General features: G+C 48.5%; 1 protein-coding gene across 5 annotated transcripts in view; it reads right to left on the bottom strand.

The window, feature by feature from the left end:
* SLC12A8 (solute carrier family 12 member 8) overlaps positions 1-15,352 on the bottom strand; it is a 53,212-nt gene that overhangs the window by 23,573 nt on the left and 14,287 nt on the right. For all 5 annotated transcript variants that reach the window (XM_035536771.2, XM_035536773.2, XM_035536769.2 and 2 more), the window contains one exon: positions 1,080-1,193. In XM_035536771.2, coding sequence (XP_035392664.1) covers positions 1,080-1,193 — 114 coding nt within the window. The remainder of the gene's footprint in view (positions 1-1,079; positions 1,194-15,352) is intronic.

Below are 15,352 nucleotides of genomic sequence, written 5' to 3'. Positions count from 1 at the left end.
AAAAAAACATTTTCCTGCATCAGTGGTAGGGCTCACGAGGAAGGTCTCTTTCTGTGGCTGGGGGACTCGTGTGGGCCAGACAAAACGATAAGGAAGAGGGCAGCAGCCAACTTCTCCACAGTGCCAACAGTTCAGGCAGGCTCTTTTTCCAGGAGGAAGCCTACCCGGAGGCAACAGCCAGCCAGGTAAATCAAGAGAGAGGATTTCAAAGGAAAATTTGAGATCCTGCTCTAGGTATGTCTGACTTTGTCTGGTAGAAGATTGTTCCTCCAGCTCATCTGTTTCACAAAACCTTTTAGTTTGTCTCTCTGTACTGCAGCAATTCTGCCAACAACTTTCAGCTAGTTGCTTAGAGCTAATCCTCTGCAAATTCATCCTATAATCCAAGGATTCATCTCTATGGAAACTGCTTATAATCAGTACTTTTTATAGCTTAAAAACCAGCATTAACAAAAGGTATTGTAACTCCAACTGATAGCTATTTCATTTCCACTACAGAGTGCCAGCTGTAGAGAGGGGACATCGATCTTCCTCTTAATTTAAGGGAAGGAATAACACAAAAGCATCCAATTAAACTTAACCAGCCTGAGCTCTGCTGAGCAGGCAGTGCAGATAGTCAGCATCCTGAGTGACAGCACCAACCAAGCTCAGCCACCGCGAGGCTGGAGGGAAAGCCCTCCTGTCCCCTTCCCACCTGTCCAGCACAATCTAATCACAAGGCTTATCGAGCAAAATAAATCATGATCGGCACTACTAAAAAGGCTTGGTATCCTGTGGCCTGGAAGCATTGGTCAAGATCGGTGCCTAATCCTTGGCAACGAGGGAATGATACCATCAGATCGACCCACAGACTTGAGGAGCAGTTTCTGGCCACAGAGAGAAAGCAGAGCACGTTCAAGCAAACCAGACAGAACTGTGCAAAATTTGAGGCTTTGCAGGAAAGGCCGTACATTTTGAATCAGCTGCATGAGTCTGCTCTGGCTGAGCGCTCACCGAAAGGGGCTGCAGAAACCCCCCTGGCTTCTACTCATCTGGAGATGTGCCTGTGGAGGAAAAGGGGAGGATAAAACTCACAGTACCTGTGGCAGCTGGGAAGAACACTCCAAAAACAGTGAAGAAGGACTCCCCCTGGCTGTAGTCCGGCAGCGTGTTGTTGAACAAAAGCTCTTCGGAGTAGCCAACGAAGCCGTGCTCTGTGGACACAGGGAGGGAGAGAGGAAAGCCTCAGATGCGACATGGATGTGGCAGAGCCACCAGGCCTGCCCCTGCGTGGTTATGCTACCCGCTTTCAGTGGTAGTTTGAAATGGCAAATGTCTTTTTTTTTTTTTTTTTTTTTTTTTTTTTTTACTAGGGGGAAGAGGTAAATGTGGTTAAATGGGTGCAAGTGCCAGGGAAGGCCATAGCTGATGGCGAGCACAGCGGTTGGTACTGCTCGATGTGGGCACTGCTGCCCCATATCGAGCCCTGCCTGCGAGCAAGCAGGACACCTGCCTGTGAAATGTCTCCATGGAGGAAAACTTGCTGTAGAGATCAGTTAACATCTATTCTCATTTGCCCATGCCGCTTTAATCCTTCACTTCCCAACAGACGTTTAGCATGGCACACGGGGACGCGGCCTAACACAGAGCAAACACCAGGCCGGCCTGCCTTGGGCTGTGCCCCCCGCCAAACTTCCGCCAAGTTTTTCCAAGGTCATACACACACACGGGTTTTACTTTCTAAACAGAAACTTTTTCAGGAGATGGGAGGGCGGGGGAAGCAACACATAGGACAGCAACATCATGCAGCCGCTTCACGTGTATTTAACGGTGTACCCTGCTCCCTCGCTTTGACGAGTCAAGTGCTTCCACAAGCCTGAATTTGCCAGGAACACTTGAGCCCAACGCAGTATTTAATGGGTGAGGTTTTAGATGTTTATAAGTAGAAAAGATAACTCACAAGAGGAGATTAAAGAATTAAAGATACATCTATGAAATAATTTCATTTTCAGCTGGTAATGCTGCTTTGCAATGGAGTATCTTCGTTTGTGGAAATTTCTCCTCCCCGTCAGAACTCCAAATGCTAGTGCTAGCTGTGGGGGGAGGTGAGCAGAGCTGGTTTCTTTTTTCTTCCAGCCACTCCAATCTATTTCCACAAGACATGTGACTGCATTAACTTGAATTTTCTCATTAGCAGGCAGGATGTTGTTTATGGCAGCACAGGGTGACAGCCAGAAATTAAAAAAGACTCCATCAAAGCTGTCCCATGCCTCAAAGACAACATTAACGATGTTTGGACAATAGATTAAACCGGAAAATTAAATAAGAGTTCTGAACACACTACATATCCATTTAAAGCCTCAGAATATAACTAACCACAGAGCTTTGAAGTTGCCACAGAAAAATCCTATAGATAATCAAAAGTTTCCTACTACATCTGCATTCATTGTGTTACCCAAACATGGATGGAAACACACTGATAGAAAAGGTCTCCTGCTGCTAGGCTTTTTAAAAGCACCAGCAATCTTCACGAGAACAAGCCACAGACGAGATTTAAAAGGAATACGCTCAGTGCAACACCCTGACCTCTGGGCCTCATGGAAGTCTGCATAAAGTGCTTCTGTAGAAATACAAGGGGAATTTGTGCACGTTGTACGTTCCTGCAAGACCAGACCCAAACCCCCTTTTTCAGGTGATGTTCCTACAGACTTCACTGCAGTCTGCGCCCACAGCTGCAGAACTTCCATCAAGCTGCTTGAGGAAAATGTTGGTCTACGATCAAACAATTCTTCACGGGACCCTCACAGCAACGTTAACATTTCATTATTAGAATAAAAGGGGTGGGGAAAATATTCACCTCACCCTGAGGAATCAGGGATATAGGCAGACCTCCAACTCATGCTTCAGAGCAGCATTGGCTGTCACTATGTCCCTCTTCATAAAAATTTGCCCAACAGTCTTAAAAATCCCCTGTGAAGTGGAATCTGGACTCTAACCAAAGAGTCTAACCAAAATCACCCTGTTTGAAGTTCATGCTCTGTTTCTTGCCTCGCCCACAAGTTACCTGCATTTTCTTTGTAGTGTTCTTTCACCTAATTGGAACAGTCCCATCCCACACTGGCACGGCCGATTGTTGCTGCCAGGCTGCAAAGCCTTGTTTGTCTTGACCAAACCGCAAATGTTTCTTTTCACACCACTCCCCCAGTTTGTGCAAGGTCACCTGGAAGTCTGATCCTATCAGCCCGGCTGCTGGCAAACCCTTCCCAGCTTGCAGTCATCTGCCTATTTAATCAGTATATTCTCTTTTCCCTCATCCAAGCAGTTAAGGAAAATACCAAACACCACCAAACCAAAGCCTTGCAGAACCTCACCACACACAACCTCCTCCTTTGCAAGTGGACCATCTCTAACTGGGGTCTTCCAAGTGGTTCTTGGGTCTGTATAATTCCATATATATTTTATTCCTCCAAGTGTAAATCTTGGATGGCAGAGACTGGCTGTATATATGCACAAAACCCCAAACAATGGCAGATGTTACTCGACCATGACAGCAAGAGATTTATTGCAGAAGTCACAGGATACACACACTGCTCTGTCCCACTTCTATTTCCTTTTCTCGCAGCTTTGGCGGGATGGAGGAAGCCCAGCAGTTCAAAATTTCCCCTTTATACAGAATCAGGAGCTTTCTCATCTCATTAAAGAAAAGTTCATCCAAATGTTACATCTCACAACGACCTCATTTCTCAGTCAATTATCCTCCTGTAAAACAGTCCCCCTATGTCCCTTTTGATCAGTTTTATGCCCCGGCTGGCAATGACCATCAATTTGAGCCAACCGTCGACACACACGACCTCGGAGCTGAGAACACCACGGGGCGAATAGCTCCTGGCTGCTGCTGTGAGCCATGGGTGACCTTTCGACTGTCCTATCAATGGTCCTAATTGTAGCTGACGGGGCAATTGGGCTGAAAATCATCCAAAACAAAACTGGAATCAGCAACTGAGACCAATCGGTTAAACCAACAGAGCACTCACTCGGGTGTTCATGGAGTCAATTATCCACATCCCATTTAAAGTGCACTTCAAAAGGCCGCGCTTCGGAAGGAGGAGGGAAGGAAACGCGATAGGGTCTATATTTGGCTCTCTGATCTCGAACAAGGCACGATCATTTTTTAAATTCTTGCAAGGGGATCTTTTCCCTCCATCTAGCTGCTGGGTATGTGAGATCCGAGTCAGATTCCTCCCGCATCGCTCAGGACAAAATTTGTGTCTGACAAGTTTTGCTCTCAATTAATTTATGAGACCCCACAGACTCTAAATCCTGCCTTTAATGAGCCTGATCCCTGCTGGTTTGTGGAGGAATGGAGCTGAAGTGCTATAAACAATCTTCCCAGTGTCATGCTAGAAGGAAAAGAATCTGGTTCCTCCTCTGTGCTGTGTCAGCCTTATGGGAAAAGAGTAGTAACAATTTATTTTCATCATTAGATACTCAATAAGAAGCTGGCAAATAATGGATTTCTCAAGTGGCTGAGCTGAAGTAAATAAACAAAGGGGAAAAAAATTGACTTAAACAACATCTGAATTATTTCTGTGACCTTTGACAAATTAAGACACTAAAAAGCTTTGTTTGGGTTCAAGTCAAATTACTTTGCTCAATCCCAAAACATTTATTTTCATTCTGGAATTCTAATTTTTCTTTGATTTTTACCTTTTTCTTTTCTTTTTTTCTAAAAAAAAAAAAAAAAGATATTTCAGGTCTATTTTAAAAGAAAAATGTCACTGCAAGGTAAAGAAAAAAAAAGTAGTCAGATTTTGAATCTAGATGAAACATTTCAGCATTTCCAAGGCACAATGCTTCATTGCAAGGTCAGGGTGAAATGTTTCATCATTTTCTGATTTCTTTTTTCAAATCTTTAGACAAAAACCTTCACAGACACAACCCTTTCCAGCCAACTCAATCCAAATCTAAGCACATTCTTTGGATCTCCTTACAATATACTGTAAGTATATTTGCTACGTTACCCGTTTCTGGCATGCTTTGTTTGTAGTAAAGACCTCACCTAGAGTCCTTCCCGTTGCCCTTATTAAAATGAGATGGTAAACCAGAAAAAAAAAAAAAAAAGGAAACAAGAAAAAAAACACACCCAGGACATTCCAGATGGAAGACTTTCCAGGATGAGTATCCTCCACCCCCCAAGCTCCACGAAGCCATCAGGGAGACAGCTGCGGAGACGGCTGCATCCTCCCTCCACCCCAGCTGGGTTTTGGGCTTTTCTTGCTGCATTTTCCCTCCCCACTGCCTCTCTCCCCATGGATGAAAGTATCTGAGCAGGTTTCCATCCCTCAGGACACACCTTTGCGGGCTGCCGCTCCGCAAAGCCCCAGGTTTCAGAGCAGGATGTCAAGAGGCTGGAGAAGGAGCGGGGCGTGAGGATGCTGCGGTGCAGGGGTGACAATGCTGGGTCAGCCCGTTACGCAAATGCACGCAGGACTGCCTCGACATCAAGCCTCAGGCAACCTGCAGCTCATTACGGATTAGTCAAGTCCTGGCCAAATTCAATAAGCCTGTTCACAAGCTTAAGGTTAAGTAAACCCTGACACGTAGGCAGGCCTGAGCACGGAGGAAAATAATGCAAGATGGAAAACTACCTTAAGAAACAGCTCCCAGAAGACAGTCATGTACCACGCTCTGCTTGTGATTAGGCGTTTAGTTATGCAGGTGGGTGCTGAAGGCTTGAAGTGCTGGGGTATTTTTTCTTTTCCTAAATAAGTAGGCCCACACATTCCCACCTGAAAAGCCACAGAGAGGCACTTGCTGAGATGTACTCACCAGGGAACAGCTAGAAGTGTTTATCTTGCACCACATTGCCCAGCTCTGACCCAGCATTTTCAGGATCCCGTGTGATATAAGATGTGGAGAGCCAACAAGTAACTATAGATGCTTGGCATAATTATCCCTTCTCTCTCTGTGTCCCTCTTCTCCTTCCACCTCTAAACCCTTTTGGCACAAGCTCCAAAGTCCAACCTTTCCCCTGGGTCACCACCGTGGTGGCCCCAGCCCAAGCACCCTCCCGGAGCGAGGTCCTGGTGTGGGGAGATACCCGGGCACGTCAGCAGGGAGGAGGCAGGGGCTGACCCCACAGCCCAGTCCTGCAGCTGAACACAGACCTTCACAGTCAGCCAAAGCTTCACGCCTCCTTGCACCAAGTTTGTATGGTTTTCCTCCAAACTCTTAACAGAGGGCAAGGCACAAGCCCAGGATTTATGGGCTGTGAACTCCCCCTTGGGCAAGTCAAGCCCTGTCGGGCTGGTAGCTCTCAGAAGTTGTGCTCAATCAGACGACCGTTGGGTGGCCTAAACCAAATTAATTTCTATACACATCTATATGTCAAAGTGCTCTACAGCAGAGGACTGAAATTCTCTCCCTTGCAGCACTAACTCTTCCCTGCCTGTGGAAGAAGTTTGTCCCTGCATGGTCTGGTGGTCACCAAACCACACTCACTACCCACTGCCAACCACACAAGAACAGCAGCGTCATTCACCAAGGGCAACTCAGGCGTGTCCTTTAACACTTGGACATCGAACCACCACCACCAGGATTTTCAGCACCTCCGAGTGCAGTTGCAAGACACACAGGATCAGCCACACACCTAGAAACGGTGGATGTGAAGAGATGGGTGCAAACCCGTAAACGTCACCCATGTCCTGTGCAATGAGTACATGAAAATGTAATTTGCCTGAGGCAACAAGCAGCTCAGGATCCTCAGTGGCACCAGCTCTGAATGTTTTTGCCATATCATCGACAAGGCATGAAGAGGGCACAGGGGTGATGAGTAATGCTTTAATTACCTTTCCCAACACAGTAAAAAAAAATAATAAAAATCAAAGCGGCGCAGCACCAAGCCCCACCTCCCCGCATCCCTCTGTGCACACATTTGGCTTCCTGTGTTTGGGCTTTTTTAACAACTGCATTAACAGTCAGATCTCAGACTCTCTTCCCAAGCCTTTGCAGCCGCTGAGCTCCATTTCCAGCTCCCGAGGTCCACCGCATGCCGACACCAAGCGACATGCCAAGTAAGCAGAAACCACACCATCTTTTTTCCCCAGTAAGTCCAAGGCCACCATCTGTACCCCCAGGCACTGCCCTGCTGCTGCCAGCCTGGCACAGGACAGATGGAGGCAAAGAGGTACGAGGGAAATGCAGAAAGGTTGGAAAGGAAAACAGCGCGAGGGGAGCAGCGCTGCAGGTGGACAGAGGACGGAAACAGTAGTTTTTCCGTGCTAACAGCTCGCTGCAACAACTTGCTGTGGGCTGAAACTCAAGTCGGTGAGATGCAGGAACAGATTTTCACCAGATCAGCCCCAGCCCTCCAGGAGATGGGGAGCTGGTGAGTCAGGAAAGCAGAGCACTGTAAGAGGCAGAACTGTGCTGGCAGGTTCAGAGAATGAACATAACTTCTCTGAACTCACACTGCGATACAAAAATGCTGTAACATTTTTTCAGGACATCTCCCGCTTCACTTTTGGATATACAAGTTTCAGCTCAAAGACCTGAAGAAACAGAAGAAGAGAAGAGCTGCAGGGGGGTGAGCTGGAGGTAGATGGGGAAGAGATTGGCGGCCCTACCTCCTGACTGGTACCAGTGGACTGATGTACCCATGGGGCCAAATGCACCAAATTTGGGTAGCCCTTTTTGGCAGCTCCCATGGGTCCCACCTGGCCTGATGGGATGTTGACAGTCACGTCTGTCTGTCCCAGAGCACATCAGAGCCCCCAGTCTCTTAGCCCCAACTCTGCCTCTCCCCAAACTTGGGGGATTTGGGCAGGCGGCTTTGGATGCTTGCAGGTCAATGCGATCAGGTCACAGCGATAAAAGCACAGCTATTAAGGCCTTAACACCGTAATTTCATCTCTAAGTTCCAGTTTGACACATCTGTCATCAGAAGAGTTTCCCTCCCCCAGATGCTCCTGCGAAACTGGGTTCACAGAACAAAAATTCCAGCTCGAAGCAAATCACACAGCCCCAGGGACAGTGTGAGTGGAAAAAGTGGGGTCCCACCACACTTTGGGATGGCAACAGCTGAAAATTAAGCTGGATGCCATAGCTGGCACCTCCCCAGGCCAAGGCAAGAGGCATCCCCAGAGCACGAGCAGCTCAGCAATGCGAGCAGCGGGGCCGGTAGCAGGTTTGCTGCTCCTGGCGCACAAGTCAGCTCCTTTTATCCCCAGCTTCTTGGAAAGCTAGCTTCTTAAATTAGGACAAGGAACAAAAATGCATTTCAAATGCGTCAGAGTTGCAAGGAACAAGAAGCAGAAAGGTTTTACTTAAAAAAAAAAAAAAAAAAAAATTGGCAAGAAGTAGATAGGGAGAAGGATCAGAGTATTTTTAAAGGAAGGAGGAAAGGAGTTCCCTTGTCCGAGACCTTCTCTGCACCCATAATAAGCCCGGCAAACCCAAAATGAGAGATTATATAAAGTCTGTAATTGAAGGAGTGAAAGCCACAGTTAAAACAATCTGAAAAGACCAAGCCCTGAGAAATGCAATCCGAATCCCTTATCTTTTGATGGAAAAGAATGTGCTCCCTTAGATTAATGACGTGTTTACCCAAAAGGAAATCACCGCCCTTCTGAAGCAGCGAGTGTTTGTTCCTCCCAAGTCCCTGTTTTCTGATCCAGCACTGATCTCCCAAACCTCCTGTTTAAAGCCAGCACACAATGCGGCTTCCTGCGGCGGCGGGCCCCGAGCGATCCCCAGCCTTAACCCTCTCCCCAAAACCGCCCTCGGCTGCACCTGTTGGGGAAGATCACAGGATATTTGGGTCCCGCTCCAGCCACCGCGCATCCAGCGCAGGGACAGGCATCACGCCGGCGGCTGCCAGCAAGGCTGCTGCAGGGCGATGAATCAGCCCCATTGCATAAATAGTTCTGTGTCAAGCAGACAAACAAACCAGCGTGCGGTGTGACAACGTTTGCAAGGGGAAGCACTCCTTGCCTGCTTTCTGTCTCACCAAACGGCTTGCTCTTCTCCAAGGTGGCCTCTTCTCGGGTTGCTCAGGGCTTCGGCAGAGCATCCTGCTGCCCGTTCCAGGACGCTCTGAAAAAGGCTGGACTTGGGATGCTACAATATTGTGCTCTGTTACGACAGGCATGGAGGAGCACGGGGTTTGTGCCCTGAAAACTGTGAGCAAGAAAGAAAGCCTAGAGCAGAAGTGCTGTGGGGTGGTTTTGGAGAAAAGCAAAAACAAACAAGAACACACAGGGATTATCAGTCCTTTGCATGCATGGCAAACCCAAGTATTTGCATCCTTCTCTTCTGCCCAGAGACCCCAAGAAGGGGGGACACAGGTCCAGGCGTGGGTGACCCCCAGTAGATGCACTCACTCTGTGGGTACCATCCCTGATCTCATGCTGCGGGGACCTCGGGGCATCCTGGCCACACCAGCCCCCAGGTCACAGGCATCCTCCTTCCCCTAAATCCAACAGACCTGCAGCAATGAGTGCTGGCCAGCAGCTAAAAATAGCACAAAAGCCGTAATAAACAAAGGGAGCTGCTTAAATCAGTCCCCGATGGTTGGATTTAGCTGATCGAGCACTTTTCATCCCTGGGACGCCCTCACCTCCTGCAGCCAACGCAGGAGCCTGTGCTCCCCCCAGCCCTGGGCAGCCACCAGGAGGGAGAGCTCAGCTCTGCATGATGCAGGGCTTGGTGGCCCAGGGACACACACCCCCTGCTCCATCCCCACCTTCTGGGGGATGGAGACCTGGAAAAACAACGGTGTAAGCCCTATGGAAGTAGCTCACAGAGCTGTTTGGCCTCTATACTGGCTGTGCAGGTTGGTGGTTTTTAACTATTTTTTGCAAAAAAAAAAGCCAAGGAAAATACAATAATGAAAGAGCATTTTCTGCAGGTAGAAAATCTGAAATGTTGGTTAGGAGAAAAAAAGAAAAGATTTTAACACGGGTATTTCATCATTATAAAGTCCACTTATGCTTCATATTACTTAATACTAAGTATAGTCTTGCCATAACATATAAAATACTTCCCTTACTATTTTATTTCTTGATGTGGTATCCGCTACCTGGCTGTTCAGCACTATTCAAACCTGCCAGCAGAAATGGTTTTATTCATTACAAGTCACACGAGAAGTAAAACATCCCTTGCTTCACCCTTTTTCTAGGGAAACATTTTGCATAAATGGGATATTATTATTAATTAGAGCGGTATTTCTTGGAAGCCATGCCCAAAGTCCCTGTTGCGGGACGCTCCGCAGAGCTTCTACGGTGAAAACTCCCAGCCTTAAGAAACGTGAATTTAGGCTGAGTCAAGGCACAACAATTGGAGGAAAATGAGCGGCACTGGAGCTGCAGCAGCGATGACACACATCCTTTGGGCTAGCTCGCTCCGAGCTGCTCTGTGTATTGCTTGGGACAAAGCCCAACCCATGGGGATCGACTCCCCATCTTCCGAGAGGCAGCAGACAGCCTCAGTGGTCTGCACGCTCTTCTGCCACACTCATGGCTAGAGCATCCCATACCTCCAAGTCACGGCTATATTATCCAGATGACAATGATACTTAAAAAGAAAACTAGTCCATTTGTTGATTCTTTGTGTCCAAAACGATAGTTTGATTTTATTTTGGGGAGGTTTTCATTACCCTTTGCACAGCACACACAGCTACAGCTATAAGTCTAGTTTCAGAAGTGGGAATCAAACAGCATTTGATTTTGGAAAGGCTGAGCAAGACACTGCCACATAAAAGGATTATTTTTGTTTTGTTTGAAACCATTCACTGAATTCAGTTCAAATCAGAGAACACATTTTCCCTACTAAAACCACATTTCTCAATGAATACGTTTCTTCTTTGAGTATAAAAGAAAACCAGGAACCACCATCAGGACATCCTCCAGGGCAGTGCAGATACAACCAGGCAGAAATCTTTCACCTACAGCCAAAAAAGGCCAAAAACTTAACACAAGCCAGCAGGGAAGATGATGAGCAGTAGATAAGAACCCATATCCTGCACAAAGTTTCCTCTTTAGCCTAGGATACGAATGCAAATTAGAAGCAAAGTGACTGTAGAAAGACTCCAATACCCAGAAATTACCTTCCTAAGTTAAATCCCTTAATAAGGAAAGCTGATTCAGGGCACAGCCAAACTGTGACTGGAATTAAACTCTGGGGGGATGAAATAAGAGAAGGTATCAAATCTCCATCGTTTGAAAACAATCATGTAGCGGCACACACACACACACAATCAATGCAATTCAATAAAACTGTCCAGCTAAAACACAGCAACAGGGAGAGATGGAGGGATTACGGGATGATATACATCTTTCCCGAGCCAGCCAGTTTTGGGAGGCCCCTAGCATTAAGTAAGTGGCTGCTAAACCTGAGAGCAGGAGGTTTTATCAGGGGAAAGCCCCTCTGAAGGCAGTATCTAGCAGGGGACAAAGCCCAGGGTACCATGCAGCAGCTGACCTGTCCCAAACACATGGGGACATGGACCAGCTTTCTGCTTCTGCACCCTGAACAGCATCCTGCAGTAGGCAGCACGGGCTGAGCACCACCTAAGCCACAGAGGTGTTTCAAGATTTATTTACAAGCTCTAGGAAGATAAGCTAAGCAGCATCTCGCAGGGAAACAGTGAAGAATTTAAAGGTTAAACCAACCACAAATGAAATCTCCTTTATTAATCGGGAGGGATATCACCTCCCCTCCACTATGGGGCTAGGCAGAGGTTTTTTTTCCATGCTAATACAAGCTGAATCGAAAGCCTAATTCCTACTATTAATGAGTTAAAAACTAACACCTACAAGATAAAAGCAAACCCTCTGCTGCCTCCTGGCCCTCTCCTGAGGGCAGCAGCCCGTTGTAGGGCATCGACTGATGACAGGACCATCCCCACCTCCGCATGCTCCAAGGACGACACAGCCGCTCACACAGCATAGCCCAGAGCAGAGAAGACTGAAGGGGAGCAGGAGGACTTAATGCAGAAAGGAAGGATAAAAGCTGGTCCCCAAGTCCCCAGGAGTACCAAAGCAGTGGGCTGTGGCTGCAGGAAGGGAGACAGCCTGGGACAGCTGTGACCAGAGCAGCGTCCCCGGGAATGCAGTAGAGGATACATCGCTGGCAATTTTTAAGAGCCAGTTAGAGACATGCACATACCAGGAGCAGTAACAGGGTGGGGACAGAGCAAGCAAGCTCTCAAATCCCCTCATAACCCTCTTACCAGCCAGGCTGCTTGAGGCCAGGGAAGTGACGATGAGGCAAGAGGACTGCAGGGAGGATTGCGGGCAAGGCGGTCGCAGGTTTTGAAGAAAAGCCAAACGAGAGGAAAGAGCGGCAGCCTGGGAGCTCTGACATTTTCCCCAATCTTAAGCAGCCAGCATGAGGAAAAGTGAGGGCATCCATGGGGAGATGCTAAAAACTCACTCCTCCACAGGGATGCTGCCAGCATCGATGAGGCATGATGCTTCGCGGCATCCCCAGCACGGCCCAGCGGGTGCGGGAGCGCAGGGACCCACGGGACCCCGAGCTCTCATCCCTTCCTCACCACCTCCGGGGAGATGCCTCAGACTGGTGGGCTCAATTTTTACTTTTTTTTAAAAAACCAACCGCCTTAAAATACCTACTTCAGAGAGACTGGTGTAGCTTTCCTGTCTGTATCTAAACAAGGCCCCTAACAATGTTATCACTTTTCAAAACACATCTGCGCTGCAGCTCCTAGCCCAGACAATTGGCAGGTAACCAGTTAATAAATTTCTTCGCCAGACTGTTGAATAGGCTGGCCCCGGCTCAAAGGTGATGTCACGCCAATTCAATGTGCTATAATTGGAAAAACCTGGGGAAAGCAATTGCATGTTTTTTAATAAATAAAGATCGCATTAGCAACCTCCTGCTTTTATTCACCACCAGGTCTACCTTGTTCAGTAGCAAAGTGGGATTTTCTGCTGCCGCTCGCTCACTGATTTCTACTTGGAATTCGATGCCAGTTTCCAGATGTGTTTCAAGCCAGGAAGTCAGCAATCAGCCTGGATAAAGCCTCTGGGATTAACTGCAGATCATCTTCTGACACACACATCCTTCCTGCACCCTCTCTTAGAGAACTGGGGCACACCCGTCGTGCCCAAAAATACAATAGAACAGCCCAGGCCAAGCAGAGGCCTCTGATTAGGACGCTTTGATCGTTTTCACATTAAATAGAATGTGTGAATGCATTTCATTAATTCAATCCACCAAAGCCCCTGAGGCATCATTTTAAGGATCTTTAGAGCTCCGGAGCGTTTATATGTACGCACCATCTTAACAACTGCAGGTCCCCTTTCTGCTGGAGCAGCCCCATGCACATGTCCCCCCAAGTCCCCTCCCCACGGCTCTTCCCCAGCAGTACCCACAGGAGAGCACCAGCTCTCCCAGGCAGCCACAGGACACCCAAGGGGAGAAATCCTTCACAGGACTCGCCATCGGAGGAAGACGTGAGGATAAATGTTTCTTTCCTAGGCTCTGTGAGAACAGCGTCAGAAAGCTAAAACAGAAGCGGGTGACACAGAGGATGTGGTTTGTGCGGAGAATGATCCCAACCAGAAGCACTCCAGCAGCAACAGCCTAGGGGCTGCAGCGGGCTGGATGCAGGCAGGGGCTGTGCTAAGGGCCTCGGTAGGCTTCGAAGCCTCCCCACATGCCTGGGAGATGAACTGCCCGGATTCCTGCCGGGAGAGGGGCTCAGCCCCGCTTGGACAGCTCCGTGCTCACCCTGGGCGAGCTGCAGGATGGGGGTCCCAGCCCAAGCAGTGCCCAGGCATCAGTCCCTCAGCCAGACCCCCGCCCTCCCATTATTTACATTATTTAACTCCCTGCCACAACAAAATCCTTATTTTTTTTTCCCCAGGAACATTCCAGGCATTTAAGAAGCTGTAGCTGGGGCACTTTTGCTTGCATTGCAACCCCTTTCATCTCACCAACAAAACAAAGCAGGACCAAATTAACACCAGATCTCCCCCAAAATAACCCCACCCCTCCCAATTTAATCCCACGGCCGCTTTGCTTTAGCAGGGTACCTGCGAGCAACTGCCAAAACAGGAAAGCAGGCGCCTAATTGAAGGGAGTATTTGGGAGTCACCCTACACAAAAATTAGCAGAGATATGCTAGGAAAATAAAAGTGTGGGCATTAACAGCAGTCTTATCTTCTTTTTCCATGACTCTAATGTTCAGTACGTGAAGTGGCCAAAAAGCTTCACATGTTGTTCTGAGGAGCTGCTCACGGACAGTGTCCTCTTTTATGCTCACGGCTTCCCCTGAAGTGACTCGGGCTGATTCTGAGGTGTGCACCTACAGAAGTAAAATGCAAACAGGCCAAGAAACCCCAGCACTGCTGCTCTGCCTGGAACCTGTTACTCGGCAGTGTAGCAAGCACAAGGTCCCAGCTGCAGGCCAAGAAGCTGAGCGCTGATCTTAATTCACCTGCATTAGGTTTGGCAAGAAAGCAAGGCAGGAAGGTAACACGGGGGTCTCCGTTTCTGGAGGTAAGACTGAGTTTTAAGGTGAAAGGCTGGAGACAGCTCAGAGCCTGGTTTTTGGCTAGCACGAGAGCCCCTCTCCTCAACACTGACCCTTGCAGAGATCCCAGTGTGGGACTACGACCCATCACTGGGGGAAGCACTGGCTGGGTCCAAGGTGGGGATTTAGAATTAACTCCAAAACCAGACAGTCCAACCCTGCTCTGCCTGCAGCCTGACCTGCAGCACCCCACACACTCTGGCTGAGCATCACGTTCACACATCCAGCATCACGTTCCATGGTGCTTCAGGCTACAGTCCCTGCCTGGGGTACGGCACCCAAAGGAGTCTCCAGGGCTTGGGACCACACCAGCACGCAGAAAGGAGCCAAAGTCTTTGGGGCCAGGAGCAGGGACACATAGGGTCATAGTGCTCACGTAAGGCAGGCAGGTTTGCTTAGGAATGACAGCAATCCTCGCCTTTCTTCTTCCTTTTCGTTTGTTTTCCCCCTTGCGTCTAAAATACACAAACACTCATTTTTCCTGCCCTCGCTCTTTACAGCTTCTCCCCGATGTGGTGCCACTGCAGCTTTTTGAGGTTCCTGGCTCCCCTCGGAGGCCAAGCCCTGCAGTCTCCGCATGGGACGACAGCATCTGGAGAAGGGATCGGCACTGCCCAGGCCTGGCTGCAGGACAAGCCACAGCGAGAGAGAGAGAGAGAGAGAGAAAGGAGAAATAGCAGCGAGAAGCCCTGCTGAGAAGCCCCTTTTGTGTAAATACTGCCTGTCCTCCGACTAAAAATAAAGGCAAACCACAGGAAGGGAGTGAGTGCTTGGCCCGCATCCCATGTCGTGTGTGCCTGGGTGTGAGTTTGGGCA

Source organism: Cygnus atratus, chromosome 6, assembly GCF_013377495.2.
Source record: "Cygnus atratus isolate AKBS03 ecotype Queensland, Australia chromosome 6, CAtr_DNAZoo_HiC_assembly, whole genome shotgun sequence".
Taxonomy (NCBI): domain Eukaryota; kingdom Metazoa; phylum Chordata; class Aves; order Anseriformes; family Anatidae; genus Cygnus; species Cygnus atratus.
This window is presented reverse-complemented; position numbering and strand designations above follow the sequence as displayed.